The sequence below is a fragment of the Pelodiscus sinensis genome, chromosome 9, assembly GCF_052426305.1.
Source record: "Pelodiscus sinensis isolate ZL-2025 chromosome 9, ASM5242630v1, whole genome shotgun sequence".
Taxonomy (NCBI): Eukaryota; Metazoa; Chordata; order Testudines; family Trionychidae; genus Pelodiscus; species Pelodiscus sinensis.
This window is the reverse complement of record NC_143060.1, coordinates 41,177,286-41,192,376: the sequence shown is the minus strand read 5'-3', so window position 1 is coordinate 41,192,376 and position 15,091 is coordinate 41,177,286. Positions and strand designations below refer to the sequence as shown.

The window sequence follows — 15,091 nt, the reverse complement described above, 5'->3', positions numbered from 1 at the left end:
GTGAGGGCAGGCGCGGCCACAGCGAGGCTCCCGGAGCAGGCTGGGGCTCGGTCCGGCAGGGCCCTCTCCTGGCCCGGCAGCGGGGCAGAGCGCTTACCCCATCTCGGGGACGTGGGTGTCCTCAAATAGACCCTGCTCGGGGCCTCCCGGGCTTCTAGGGGCCCCGGGTTGGGCCCAGAGCAGCCGAGGGTCGGTGGTACCCTGGGTGGCTCCTCACACAGCGTCCGCGTAAAGGGCTGGGGGAGCCTCCAGCGCTTCCTCTGCAGCCCGGGCGCCGCGGTTCAGGTCTCTGCCACTTATCCTTGGCCTGCCGCAGGGCCGGGCGCTCACCCCCGGCGGGCTCGCTGCGCGGGGAGCGGCCGGGATTGCCATGGCTTCTCCCACGTACACAAAACAGCGATCCCGTCTGCTCGCTGTGGGGCCGCGCACTGCTGCATTGGATTCCCGGGTGCCCCCGCCTGGGCTGAGCGCTTGCAGGTACTGCAGGCGTTTACAGTCGGATGCCCAGAGCAGATCTCTTGTCAACTGAATTTATCCACGCTACATCAGTGGGTTTTCAACCTTTTTCATTTGCTTATCTCTAACGAATTTCAAATGGAGATGAGGACCTCTTTGGAAGTCTTAGATATCGTCTGCAGATCCATTGGGATCCATGAAACCCAGGTTGAAAACCATTGTTGTAGACAAGTATGGGCGGGGAAGCTGTGTTAGTCTGATCTGCATAAACAATGAGCAGTCCTGTGGCACCTTATACACAATCAGATTTATTGGAGCATAAGCTTTCGTGGGCAAAGACCCATTTCCTCAGGTATCTGACGAAGTGGGTCTTTGCCTGCGAAAGCTTATGCTCCAATAAATCTGATCTTGTATAAGGTGCCACAGGACTTCTCGTTGTTGTAGACAGATTCTCAGCAAGCTGGTCTCTCTATTCACTCAAGATACATAACTTGTACCTTTACTTTAGTATGATCATTGTTCCACTCCAACCAGAAAAACTACTTACTACCCTAGAAGTGTTATGATAATATAGTACTAGCAATTTTTCTCAGTTTCCTTGCACAATGGTATCTGGGGTGTGAATTAGAATGGGGAGGTGAATGGAGGAATTTCATCTCCGCAGAGTTTTTTCCATCCTAAAATCCAGGAACTTTTTTCTCAGGCCTACCCAACCGGATGTCATCTGAAGGCATGCCCTGGGAATCAAATCCATTAACTAGACTTGTAGAATGTAGCAAATAAGTTCCTAAATAATGGGTTTGGCAGATGATATTTAGGAAAGTCAGAGTAAAGTTTCAACCTTAAGGAAACATTATCAATGTGAAATATAGCCAATTTCAGAAACTTAGGCTCAGTGGAGAGTGTCTATTTTTGGGTGTAATTTCATAATGAGGAGTCACAAAAACACCCATGTGGTTCATCAGCAGAGTTACAAACTATAGATTCAGATTAGTTTTGTTTCACTTGGGCTAACAGTGTAGTAACATATAGAAGTAATATGTTGTCATTCAGTTTGGGGAACAACCACTACTAGAGGGTGAACGAGAGACACTTTGCCAGGAGATTTCAGAGAGATATGCTAACAGCAGAAGTATACAGAGACTGAGGAATCTTATATATTCTAGTCACAAATCCTTCTGCTTTGTCCCCTCCAGCCTATCTCTGTCCTAGAGTTGTCTGTCTTCCCCCAAACTCACTGCTGTAGCTCCTTGGCTTTCCATCCTTCTCCAAGTCCCAATACCTAGCCAGTCCCAGTTTTTCCTAGTCTCCCTGCCTTGAGTCCTCATGCCAATCTCCCACCAGGCTCTTTGTCCTAAATTCGTATTCCCTTAAGCCAGGGGAGGGGAACCTTTTTTTTGGGTGGGGCCACTGACCCAGAAAAATCATTCAGGGGCCACACACAAGTGAGAAGCGTAAAAAAACCAACCCCCCCCCCAAAAAAAATCCACAACCCACCCCTCACTAACATGGTCCCTGACTGAAAAGGAGAACGACACGAATAGCAGGGGAAGGCGGGGAGGGGCTGAACCTTGGGAATTGGACCCAGGCAAGCTGGGGTGCTTCCTGCAGTCCCTGGGGCCTAAGATTCCCCACCCCTGGCCTAAGCACTATGGACGTTAAAAAGTAGTTAATTATGTAACCATCTAACTGTTAAAAATCTTAGTGGTTACATGGTGGCTCCTTGCCCCATTCCCATGGACTGTGCTGCGGGCTTCTGCAGTATAAGCTTTATACTGCAGAGCCAGCAGCACAGGTGGCAGCTGGCTCCCTCGAAATGTGGCTTGGAGCTGGTGTGTAACCATTAGGTAACTGATAGGCTTGTGCTTATTGGTTAACTGTTTAAACAGTCACACTGTTATATCTCTACTAAGCACCTCCTCTAATCTCAAGTTCCTTGTCCCTCGCATACTCCCAGCTTCCGGATTTGCTAGGTTTCTGATTTGTCACTGTCAAAAAGTGATCCTGGTTGCTCTGGTCAGCACTGCTGATTGGGATACTAAAATAACAGTGGACTACACAGCGGGGTTAAGGCAGGTTCCTTGCCTGCCCTGGCTCTTCATGGCTCCGGGAAGCAGCTAGCATGTCCAGCTTCTCTTTGCTCAGAAGCTGGCAGTCCTTCCATCTCCTTGTTCCAGACTATTACTTCCATTTCCCACCCTGATTCAGTTCTAGTCCCCTCTGCATATGAGTGAGGACTCTTCTTATTCCATATTGACAGGACTCCAGCATGGGGAGCATTGCAAACGCCTGAGACTTTATTCTCACTGTTCTGGTGCCTGTTCCACTGGAATCTACAGCAATTGTAAGGAAAGTCCAGCTCATTGTGCATAGCAATGTTGGAGAATTTAGCTGACAGTTTCTAACAAGTTTCAATTGAGCAAGTGCATATCGAAATGTTTCAGAGGCGTATAAGTTTTTCGTGGATGTACCTTTTGCTACACCTCTGTCAGATTTCAAGCCCTTGCTCTAAAGCATGGACACTCAGTGCAACTGGCGTAAGATTTTTTTTATGTGAGCAAAACAATATATTTTTCCCATATATTTGAAAATAGCTGCTATATTTTTGCTGAAACTGTAGCAAAAATCAGTCTTTATAGGCATCTAGCATGGGACATTTCAGACTGAATCTTCAGCTAAAGTTATAAGTAACTTAAAACAGGGTGTTATAATGTGAAGTATTGGACTAGCCTTGTTGCTAACAGTTCCACCTATGTATTTAAGTTACAGCATTTCCAGTGTTTCACTTGTAGTACTCTACAATCTTTTATTTCTTAGTGATAAGAAAGCTTTCTTGACATTTGATATAAATGTTCCTTTTATGTGATATTTGCATTTAGTGTACAATTAAATAATTGTTTGAAGAACAAGTTCTCAATTTGTTGATACTGTAGTACTTTAGGGTATGTCTGTGCTACAGAGAAGATTGAAACTGCCGCTGTCAATCTTCCAGGTTTGAATTAGTGAGTGTAACGGAGACACGCTAATTCGAACTGAGAGAAGCACTACGGTCAATGCTTGTAGTCCTGCTTCCACAAGGAGTAAGGGAAGTTGAAGGGAGAATGTTCTCCCTTCAACTTCCTGCAGTGTGTACAGCACCAAAAGTCAAGTTAAGGTACTTCCATTTCAGCTATGCAATTAACCTAGCTGAAGCTGCATATCTTAATTTGACCTTATCCTGAAGTGTAGACATATCCTAACAGTTGGATATTTATTAAATAGGAGGATAAATGTTCGAGTGAGGATTGAGCTACAATCAACATCTAATCCTGTTCATAGAAAGGTGCGTGGTGCTTGCTCTTCCTTAAATATTTTAAGTCTCTTCTTACTGATATGTAAAGAGAGAACAATATGAAGCTTTACTACATTTGTCATTTAATAGGTTAAGGTCTTAAAATCCGCTGTTAGTATTCAGATTTGTTGACACATTGCTTTAGGTTTTTTCCTTGCCTTATTAGTCTTTTATCTCAAGTTTTCAGTTTCATAGATCTTTTGTGTTTGAGGGCTAATAACCATAGCTAGTAACAGTTCCCGCCCCCCCCATTGACCCATTTTTGTTTGACTCTTACTTTAGAATTCTCACCTGTTGATTTTAAAGATGTGTTGTCTGAACTTCACACCATTCCCTTTTCTAGTTAATTAATTAAAACAAGCACTTCTTCTTGATATGGTGAATGTAATACATTATAATTTTATAGATAGCTAATCTAGATATTTTTTTAACATATGTAGCTATCATCATAACACCTTTGAAAGACTGGTTCCATACTGATACTTCTAAACATCCTTGACATGCTTACTTTTTTATTATTATTATTTGTTAAAGATCTCAGGATAACTTGTTCACCCTTTTTCCAGCCCTTTATGCTGTATAAAATGGCCACAGAAATGTAAACGGAATTTAAAAGCCATGATCTCAACTGGGGGAGAATTCCCACAGTGCAGGAATTGAGGAAGACCACGTGAGCATGTATTTTAGAGACAGGGGCATGTAACTTATTTTGGAGACAAGAGCAACCCAAAATTAAGGGTGAAAAGGTGGTTTAAAGCAGTGGTTCCCAACCTTTTTTATACCATGGACCGGCAAACCTATTCACAGACTTTTGGCGAACTGGTGTCATTGTATTTGCATATTCATTATTTGCAATAATGAATATTACCAGTCCATAACAGATCAGAGTTTGCAGATATCTACAATACTTACATAAAAATTCTCAGAAAGAATTTCCCTCTGGCTATTGGGTGCAACAGCCCTTCCCCCCGGGGCAACTGGTGCCTGCAGAGGGAGGTGCGCATTGAGGGGCACCCACAGGAAAGGGGGCATATTTAATAACTTTAGAAATTTTGTCAGGGGCATAGGAGCTGGTGCCCGCAATGCTACCACCAGTTACATCTGCCCTCCCCCTCCTTCCTGCCTCATGGGGTGGGAGAGCTGCCATTGTATCTCCCCCTCTCCTACTGTATAATCTCTGCCTGTGTGCCTCCCTTCCCTAGCCAGGCTGCTTTTCCTCCCACCAGTCTCCTTTCCCTGCATCCCTTCTTTCCCTTTTCAGTGTCCCTCCATTGCACCCCTGCTCCCATCTGCCTCATAAGTCCTCCCTGAATCCCCTAACCTTCTTTCAGCACCTTCTTCATCCTTCTCCTGCCTCACACATCTCTGTTCCCTCTGACCCTACCCTCCCTTATTTGCCCTAGCTGGCTCCTCTGGGCAGTGATCTCAGCCAGCTCTGCTGGGAGCAGCCCAGGGCCAAACCCTCCCCCTGTAGCCTGGGGGCTGGGGGCCCTGGGGACTGGAGGTCTCTCTTACCTGCCCCCCGAGTGCTGCCCGCCCTGGGACAGGGGTTGGACCAGGCAGGGGCTGGCGAGGCTTGGGGAGCTGCTCTGGGAGAGAGGCTCCTGGGGAGCTGTGGGACCAGCCCTGCTGGAGGTTCCCCCTCCCGGCTGCAGCCCAGGCTTTGGAGGCTCGGCAGTGCCACTCCCCCGTCCCTGTTGAGGCTTGCGGATCCAGCCCAAAGCCTGGCCCCAAAGTCCTTGCAATCAGAGGCAATCAGAGGCTTCAAGTTGCTCTCTGCTGCCAGGCCTAAGCCAGTGATCTCTTCTTCCTTGCCTGCTGCTGCCACTGGGTCCTAGCATGACACTTGCTCTGCGCTAGGGCAGTGTGCCGAGGCCCAGCAGCCAGTGGTTCACAGCCCGACGGTTGGGAACCAATGGTTTAAAGGAGTGGTTTGTAACCCGTGGTCTGCTGACCCCCGGGAGTCTGTGGAAGGGTATAGTATATCTGAGTAACCAATAAGCTTTTGTTTATCAGTTAATGCTATAGACCACATGTATTTCCCACCCCCTCTTGCCGATAAATGTTTTAGCAGGCTGGTGAGTAGCCCAGATCAGTTCTTGGCTTGCACCAGGTCTGGGACCTACCCCTTCTGCAGCTCTGCATTTAAAGTGTTTTAGGAGCCAGGCAGGCAGGCAGCCTGTCTCGGTTCTGGCTCACACCTGGTCTGGGAGCTCAGATCTCCCTCTAAACAGGGACTGCTGTGACCCTGTACTGCTGCCTCTGTATCAGAGGCAACAGCACAGGATGACAGGCAGCCAGTCTGTGAGGGGAGCTGGTTTTTAAACTGGCTCCTCTCGCTGACCAGCTCCTGCCTCGTACCCCACGCTGCTGCCTCTGATATAGACGCAGCAGCACGGCGTGGCAGGGGACTCCTTGGGAGTGGGGCCAGAGTGCACTGGCTGCCTGCCCTGGGGAGTAAAGAATAGTTGAGTAACCGATAAGAATTCATGAAGTTAATCAACTATTTACTTAACCTATATTTAACATCCTTAGTCTGCGGACTAAGACTGAAAACTGACAACAGAATTCATCTATATTGGGGTGGGCAATAATTTTAGCTGGGGGAGCCACTGTGGAAGGGGTGGGGCCTTGGGTGGAAGGGGCGAGGCTAGGGCACTTCCATGTTTCTCCGCTCACAGACCCTGATTGGCCTGGGGGAGAGGGGGTCACACACAGTCTCTCGCTCCCTCCCTTGCCTTGCAAGGGGTACACAATGCTTAAAGTCAATCCTAGTGGTTGACTCTAAACGCTGCACTGCTGGTGGGGGGAGGAGACTTTGCACGCTCCCTTAACCCTAGGCATTGATTGGCTGGGGGCAGGGGAGTGGGAGGGTGTCTGCAGGCTGGATAAACCCACTTGGCGGGCCAGATCCAGCCCACGGAGGCCCTTTTGCCCCTGGTCTATATATACAGATGATAGATTTCCAAAGGAATCTACTCCTCCATTCAAAATTTCCAAAGAGAAATTTCCACTACCAATTAACATTTTTAGGGGTCTGCAAAAGAGAAAAGGTGTAATGACCTCATAGCCCTGGAGCCTGGGAATTCTGTGCTATGCTTCTAAGAGCTGCAGCACAGAAACTCCACCTCAGTTGCTAGTTTGCCTTTGTAGTTACTATCCATTGGTTTCCATTCTATTTTCATGCAGTCCATTTTTTATCATTTGTACTTGGAACTGTCAAATTTAGTCTGAACATATGTTGGCTTTGGAAATTTTTGCTGCTAAAAATTAGTGGTCTTGCTTTAAGGTTGCAATCCCTTTTTAGGAGGTAGTTTCTCTTCTGTAATATTTAAAATAAGAATTGCCCTAAAATGTAATGTAATTGATGTTGTTTTGTCCCTCTTATTAGTGGTCAGAGGTGTCTCTTACTACTATAAAAAGTTAAAACATTTTTGGGTATTGTCTCAATATATTAACTTAATGAATTTATACTGTTTAAAATGATTTTTAAACATTTTTTTTAGGACTTAATTGTCCAGTTGACAGATGATTCTGATCCTTTTTTCCTTTATAACCTTGTTATATCTGAGGAAGATTTTCAAAGGTTAGTTGTCAACTTATTGTGCTGTTTATGACATATTAACAATGATGATAAGGAATGGCTAGATATTATTTCATTTTTAAAAGTTCTGTTTGACTATCAAATAATAGAACTTGGCTCTTACAGCATTTTTCTGCCATAGATTGCCTAATGGTCTACAAAGGAAGACCTAATATCATTCCTCTCCATGTATAGATAGGAAAACTGAGGCATAGAGAGGTGAAGTGACTTGTCCAAAGTCATTCAGGACAATGATGGAATCCTGGTTTCCTAAATTTCAGTCCAGTGCCGTATCCACTAAGACCACACTACCCCCTATTTTTGTATCTGGGTGTTTCTGAACATTTTGCAAGGATTTCAGTTGGCATACTCTCATAAGCAAGGACTGCTTCAGTGAGCAAGTGTTCACAGAATTGGATCATTCAATGAAAGATGTATTTTGGATCATCACATTGTTGGGTCTCAATACAATTGTAATAATTTAAGGAAAAATACTTCAGTTTGAACATCTGAATGACAATCTCTGATCAATATGTAGTGGCAGATAAAAAGAAGAAATACAAATACATTTGGGGTTTTATTTCAGTAGTTACGATATATCAGTCATATCTGCTTCATTATACTAGGTTTGCACACTAGGGATGTTGAAGTTTAACCAGTAAGCATATGCCTTACTAACATGCTAACCAGTTAACCAGAGGGCTCCCCTCCATGGCGGCCCAGCCAGCAGGACTCTAGCCATGGCAGAGCCAAAGCAGCCCTCACCAGCTAAGGTGGGGTGGGCCAATGCCAGAGCAGTCCCCACCATCCACTTCCTGAGGTAGGGCCTACGCCGGGGCAGCCCCTCACTGTGCCTGTTTAACTATTTGGATAATTTTTACATCCCCAATATAGCTACAATAAAAGAAAGTTTCTGCCTCAGAGTTTGCATCGGTAAGGCCCTAATTGAGTACATCTACCCATGTAACCCTCTACAATATAGGGTGCTCACAGAAGATTTTAATTTGAAAGATACATATTCCCACATGATGATTTTGTTGAGTGAAAGCTAACTTGAAAAACATTTAAAAATTAAAACATGCTTCTTGTGCTTGTGATTAGCTACTTGATAAGGTTTATTTTATACTCTGGATTAACAATCAAAATGTTAGGCGTTAATTATTAACTAATTAAAAGTTTAAGATATTTATTTACTTAGAGCAAACAAAAATATTTGGTAGGAATGTAACATGTATTTATTTCCCCTCTTTCTTTGTGTAGTTTAAAATGCCAGCAGGGTCTTTTGGTAGATTTCTCTGCTTTTCCGCAAAGATTTATAGATCTACTTCTACAGTGCATTCAGGAACAAAACAAAGATACCCCAAGGTAAATAATATTTGGTACCACATTATTAACTTTGTGTAAAAAAAATTTCTTAAACAAAACACACACTCGCTATGCCAAATACTCAAAAAGAAAGATAAGACTAAGGAAAGTCAATGGGACTTAAGCTTCAAGTGCCTAAGTCACTTTTGAAAATGAGAATTTTTACTTCAATGCCTTTGAAAATGTTACCACTTATCCAGTGTGTTTATCTTTACAAAGTTCTCCTAAAGTGCATGCACCTGAATGGTGGGGTAACGTGCAATATCAAATGTAACACGAGTTACTTACTTTTATAAAAACTCAGAAAAAGCAAAAACTACATATCCTTTGGCTTTTTTATTTACTATGCCTACAGGAATTTTTTTTGGTGCTAGCATTATATGATATTTGTCAAGATGCTGTTGCCTTATTGGATTCCTTTATATTTTCATAATATTAATTTGGGAAGGATTTATAACCTGATCCTGCAACTGCATCCAAACAGGTGGTTGCTTCTGGACCATAGCTCCAGTTGTGTGTTAACTGCCTTAATGATTTATTTTATAAAGTGAAAAAAAGTCTGGAATCTATATATGCTTTTGTAACCATAGGTGTTATGTATTAAATCTGGTTCTTCATTTGTTTTTAAGGTTTTTGCTCCAATTAGTTTCTTCAGCATCTGTTTTAGATCACACACCTGCTTTTTTAAATGTAGTGGAGACAAACCCATTTAAACATCTTACACATCTCTCGCTAAAATTCCTGCCAGGAAATGATGCAGAAATAAAGAAGTTTTTAGCAATCTGTTTGAAATGTATTAAGGTAAGATTGTAGATTTGCAGTATCCGTAATTAGGCCCTTATCCTCCAAATACTTAAACTTGGGTTTTATTTTAATTTTTTTTATATTAGTTCATGTTGTGGCTTTGAACATAGTTATATAGGTACATATTGTAATTCAATACACTTGCTTTCTCTAAGGATAAAAATATCACTGGCACACATCTATTTAAAATAGCACTGTCAAATTATTGGAAAATGAAGTTGATGTATTTGGTAGCATACCAGATTTAAATAATGCTATGATATGAACAGCGATGTCAGAGTTTGAAAACTCGTCAACCTACAGTTTACATCTTACTAATTTCTTCACACATAGTTTTTGTCTTATCTTAGTGCAATGTAAATGTAAACTGCCCCTGTAATATAAATTATTTGTAAAAGAAAAAAATTTCCCCTTAATTTCTAGGTCAGGGTTCTCAAACTTTTTTTCTGCGATGCCCTTTGGAAATATTTCAAGCTGTGATGCTTCCCCCACTTCCCCCAAGTGATGATCCTACCATGCCACCGGCACTGTTGCTTGGGACAGTACAGCCTTCAGAGCTGCGTTCCTGGCCAGCAGCTACTGCTCTCTGGCCATCCTGCTTTCAAGTTCTCAAACTGTCAGCCCTGCGGATGGCTGGCAGCTGGAGCACCTGCATGCATGGGAGCTTGCAGATTATGACCCTTCCACAATCATCTTGTAACTCCCAATATGAGAACCCGTTATCTAGGTGTTAACAAAACTCCTTTTAAAATAATAAAGTGCAAAGATCCTAATTTCTTGGGGAGTTTTTTTGAAAAACAAACTTGATTCAGAATTGTCCGCATTTGTATGGAATTCTTTTTACAGGTGAAAAATAGCTTTTACTTTAGGATTCATGAAATAGTCTAAATACTGAATTATACATATCTTGATAAGACTTTATTAGATTAATGGACATGTTTTTTGAACTTTACATATAGAAATAATGGGATATGGATGCTAATGTTTCTAAATTGAAAAATAAGATTGTATTGATTTAAAATGTCAATTATATATAGGAAGAAAAGTCATTACTGGAACAAAAGCTTAAAAAAACTGAAGATGACCTTACCAGACAACTGAGTTGCACACAGCAGGTAGTTGATGATGTTATGCCTTCCTACCTTTTGTATAATAAGTGTTCAGTCTTCTGAATTTTTTGAATAGCACACTGCATGTAAAGGTATATTGCAAATCAGAGTTACAGTAGAATCCGGTTTGCAGAACTCTTGGAAAGATAACATCGTTTCTTGTTTTCGATCTAATCTTATATCTGTGCATTTATTTTTAATTTTGTTGCTTATGGAGCATGTACTGCTGGTGGCCAATAGAGGTCTGGCTGGTTACATGGTTCTGAGAAACAACCAATTTTGGCAGTGCAGAGGGAGATGGATTGAAGTTAAAAAAATAGCCAGTGTGATGAACTATTCAGAAGACAGGTCAAAGCACACCGAAGACAACTAAAAACACTTTACTTTTCCCTGTAAGAAACTACCACAAGAATATTATGTGGTCAGAAATAAGATAATAGATAGTTTACAAGATTGTCTCCACATGAGAATGTGTGCCACACAATGAAGACATTTCAGAACCCTTAACTTTGTGTTGTGTATGAATCAAAGAAAAGTAGGATTACAATTGTAGACATTTGTTCTAATATTTCATTTACGATGGATGATGGGCCATGTTGTGGTTTCACCTCCTTTTTAAAGAGGATGATTGCTGTGAGTCATACTGTAAAACTATACAGACTGCACTTTGTGTGCTCTTGAGTTAAACTCAAATCCTTAATGTTCTTCCTCCTCCCCCTGGCCCCTCCAACTTCTGTGGGCTTGTCAGACAGATTACATTTTAAAAATACATTATCTAATTTGTTTTGTATAATTTTAATAGAATTGGAATGGCTGTACTCTCCTGCCATTGCAAATTTAAAAGAAAAATGCTGTCAATAAATACATTTTTCCTACTGAAAAGGTAGTATTTACTGGGCTATGACATAGATATTGAATGTGTTCACTCTTATTTGATAGGACAGAGTAGGCAGTCCCCGACTTACGCGGATCCGACTTATGTCGGACCTGCAGTTACGAACAGGGCTGCCCCAGAGTACACGGACTGCGGGACCTCGCGGTCCTGCCGCCTGTGTACTCTGGGGCTTTCTCTGCGTCTCCCTGGTCTGCAGACCAGGAAGACGCAGAGCAAAGCCGCGGAGGGGCTCGGGCAGCCCAGGGGCGCCTTTGCAAAGCCGTGGGGGAGCTCGGGCAGCGAGGCACCCCAGGCGCGCTGGACTGCTCCGAGCCCCCCCCTCCCCCCCCCCCGCGGCTTTGCAAAGCCGCGGGGAAGCCAGCAGCGGAGCAGTCCAGGCGCGCCTGGGGTGCTCCGCTGCCCGAGCCCCCCCCCACGGCTTTGCAAAGCCGCAGGGGGGCTGGGGCAGCGAGGCAGCCCAGGCGCGCCTGGGCTGCTCTGCTGCCAGCTTCTCCGAGGCTTTGCAAAGCCGAGGGGGGGGCTCGGGCAGCGGGGCACCCCAGGCGCGCCTGGGCTGCTCCGCTGTTGGCTTCCCCGCGGCTTTACAAAGCCGCGGGGGAAGCCGGCAGCGGGACAGCCCAGACGCCCCGCGGCTGTGCCGCTGCCGGCGTCCTCAGAGGCTTTGCTCCCCGTCTCCCTGGTCTGCTGGTCTCCAGCAGACCAGGGAGACTGGGAGCAAAGCCGCGGAGGACCCAGGCGGCGGGACCGTGGTGCGTCTCGGTCCGCTGCCCGTGTCTTCCTGGTCTGCTGGGGTGGGGGGGGGGGGGGCGCAGCTAGTACGCCCTCCCCCCCCCTCCCCCCCCCTCCCCCAGCAGACTAGGCTTTTCTCCGGACGCCTGTGGCAGAGCAGCTGGGGTGCTGCTGGGTTGGTCCAGTAGTGCCGAGGAGCGGCGCTACTGGAGCAACCCAGCAGCACCCCAGCTGCTCTGCTCCAGGCGTCCTGATTTAGCCGCTGCTGAAACTGACCAGCGCTGACTACAGGAAGCCCGAGGCAGAGTTGCTCTGCCCCGGGCTTCCTGGAATCAGCTGCTGATCAGTTTCAGCAGCAGCTGACTTGGGGACGCCTGGGGTTCTTAAGTTGATTCTGTATGTAAGTCAGAACTGGCGGTCAGTTTCAGCAGCGGCTGAATCTGGACGCCAGTTCCAATTTACATACAGATTCAACTTAAGAACAAACCAACTGTCCCTATCTTGTACGTAACCCGGGGACTGCCTGTGTAAGATTTGGAATTATTCTTTTTCTAGCTATTTTTGCCTGATGACCCTCTGCTTCCTATTTGTAAAGCTTAGATGTATATCACTGAGCAGTATGAGGATTGAGTTCTTTCTGTAAAGTGCTTTGAGCTTCTTGGATGAAAATCACAATATAGTGCAAAATATTGTTCAGTATAATATGATATGGTTTCAAGATTCTTTATGCTATCTTAACAAATACAGAGCTTGTCAGAAAAGAGCCGGGAATTAGATAAGCTGAGAAGTGAATGGACGTCACAAACAACAACACTAACAAATAAGCACCGTCAGGAATTGACAAATGAGAAGGAAAAAGCTCTCCAGGTAGGACAACTGAAGGAAAAACACAACTATTGATATACCATTAGTAATTTTTTAGTTTAAGGTTAGGTTCATTGACGCACTTCCTTTGATTTCCAATTTTTCTTCACTATAGTTGCAGACTCAGTACCAACAACAACATGAACAGCAAAAAAAGGAAATGGAAAGCATGCATCAGAGAAGTATCCAACAGCTACAAACTCGACTCTCAGAACTAGAGATTGCCAACAAGGACCTAACAGAGAGACGATACAAAGGAGACTCTACAATTAGAGAACTTAAAGCAAAACTTTCTGGAATAGAAGATGTATGGAATGTTTAGTATTTTCAAATCATATTTGAATAGGGGTAACACAATCAGTACACTCTTGCAATAATAGAGCATGATAATTGAAAATGCAGAAAGTATTCAGGTTGTGGGAATCCATGCTTCAGGTTCTAAAGTCTTAATTTTTACTATTCTTTTGTATTGTCTTATTTATATCCTTGGTTAAGAGTTAGATATATGTATTCAAAATGAAGGTATTGCAGTGTTTTTTGTTTTTGTTTGTTTTTTTTTTTTTTTAAATATTTTTTCCAAACATTCTAGGAGTGCCAGAGAGCAAAGCAAGAAGTATTGTCACTGCGTCGGGAGAATTCTACCCTGGATGCTGAATGCCATGAAAAAGAGAAACACATTAATCAACTACAAACACGAGTTGCTGTTTTGGAACAAGAGATAAAAGATAAGGACCAGCTAATTGTTAGGACAAAAGAAGTATTAGATGCAACACAAGAAAAAAAGGTTTTGTTAAGTTTTTATATATCCTATTTCTAAAGTACTTTAGAACACTGCTTGATTGCTATTCACAACTGTGTTATTTTGGATTACCAGATTTTGAGAACTGGTAAATAGATGATCAACTATTATTTAAAAAAATTAAGATTACTGCAATACAAGATATATTTGACTCATTTTAACAAATGTTATTTAGTTAAAATACTTCCTAGTCCAACAGTAAATGCATATTATATTTTGTAAAGGTAATCTTTTACTACTAGATATTTGCTGACATGAGAGACAAAATTTTTCTGTGTTTATTTGAAAACTGGATTGGTGATGGTTCTGCTAGTAGTATCTCTATGGGTGCTCCCCTTCAGTTGTGCATGTGCATCGTGCATCTTCTATTGCAGATTTTAGAGATCAGTGCCTGTTTGGCCCATACATGCTACTTTGCCTCATGCTCTGCATTGTGGCTGTATAGAACTTCAGGAGCAAACTGCCTTCAGTTTCTTTTCAGCTGCTTTGGCCTAAAATAAGATCAAATTGGACATTTCTGAGGCTGTATCTCAACTAGGATTTTTTTCTTAGTTTTACTTAGCTAGTTGTACTGATAGTAATAAATAATTATTTTTATTGTTAGTAAGGAGTGTTGTCCTTTTCAGGTTTTTTCCCCCCTGCAGGGAACTTTAGGTTGCTGAATAGGTGTACCCAGTTCTGTGTTTTAAATGTTTGCTTTCATGCTGGGAGCCCATCCTGTTGAGTGATGGGCACTCCCAGTCCATCTATTGCTTTGGGAAGTCACACATCCCCCAAAAGTGTACACCAAAGTGGTTGCTCAATTTGCCTGAGTCCAGGGTATGGCGTCAGATGTTCTGGCCTGATTCAGAAGCTGGATGCTATGCCCCAAAAATTACACTTGAAAATGATATTGGGGATTTCTCATTGACTTCTTAAATTTTGGGTCAGATTTCCTCTCCACGCTATCAGAGAAGTATTTTTACATACATGCTAGGGAGATGGAATATATTCAAGACATGAATATATTTCAGATTCCATCCCAGTGGTATGAGCCATGGATGCCTCCACCTATATCCCATGGGCTCTCTCAATTGCCATATTAGGACACATGGGTGGCATACTGCCACAAGTCTTTAGGGCTCCTAGCATCATTCATCTACCTGATAGGGAGAGA

General features: G+C 43.5%; 1 protein-coding gene across 1 annotated transcript in view; it reads left to right on the top strand.

The window, feature by feature from the left end:
• SASS6 (SAS-6 centriolar assembly protein) overlaps positions 1-15,091 on the top strand; it is a 31,535-nt gene that overhangs the window by 133 nt on the left and 16,311 nt on the right. Inside the window, exons 2-9 of the mRNA XM_075936611.2 lie at positions 3,718-3,778; positions 7,294-7,373; positions 8,631-8,735; positions 9,365-9,536; positions 10,577-10,654; positions 13,020-13,139; positions 13,252-13,443; positions 13,726-13,920. Of these exons, the coding sequence (XP_075792726.2) occupies positions 3,718-3,778; positions 7,294-7,373; positions 8,631-8,735; positions 9,365-9,536; positions 10,577-10,654; positions 13,020-13,139; positions 13,252-13,443; positions 13,726-13,920 (1,003 nt within the window). The remainder of the gene's footprint in view (positions 1-3,717; positions 3,779-7,293; positions 7,374-8,630; positions 8,736-9,364; positions 9,537-10,576; positions 10,655-13,019; positions 13,140-13,251; positions 13,444-13,725; positions 13,921-15,091) is intronic.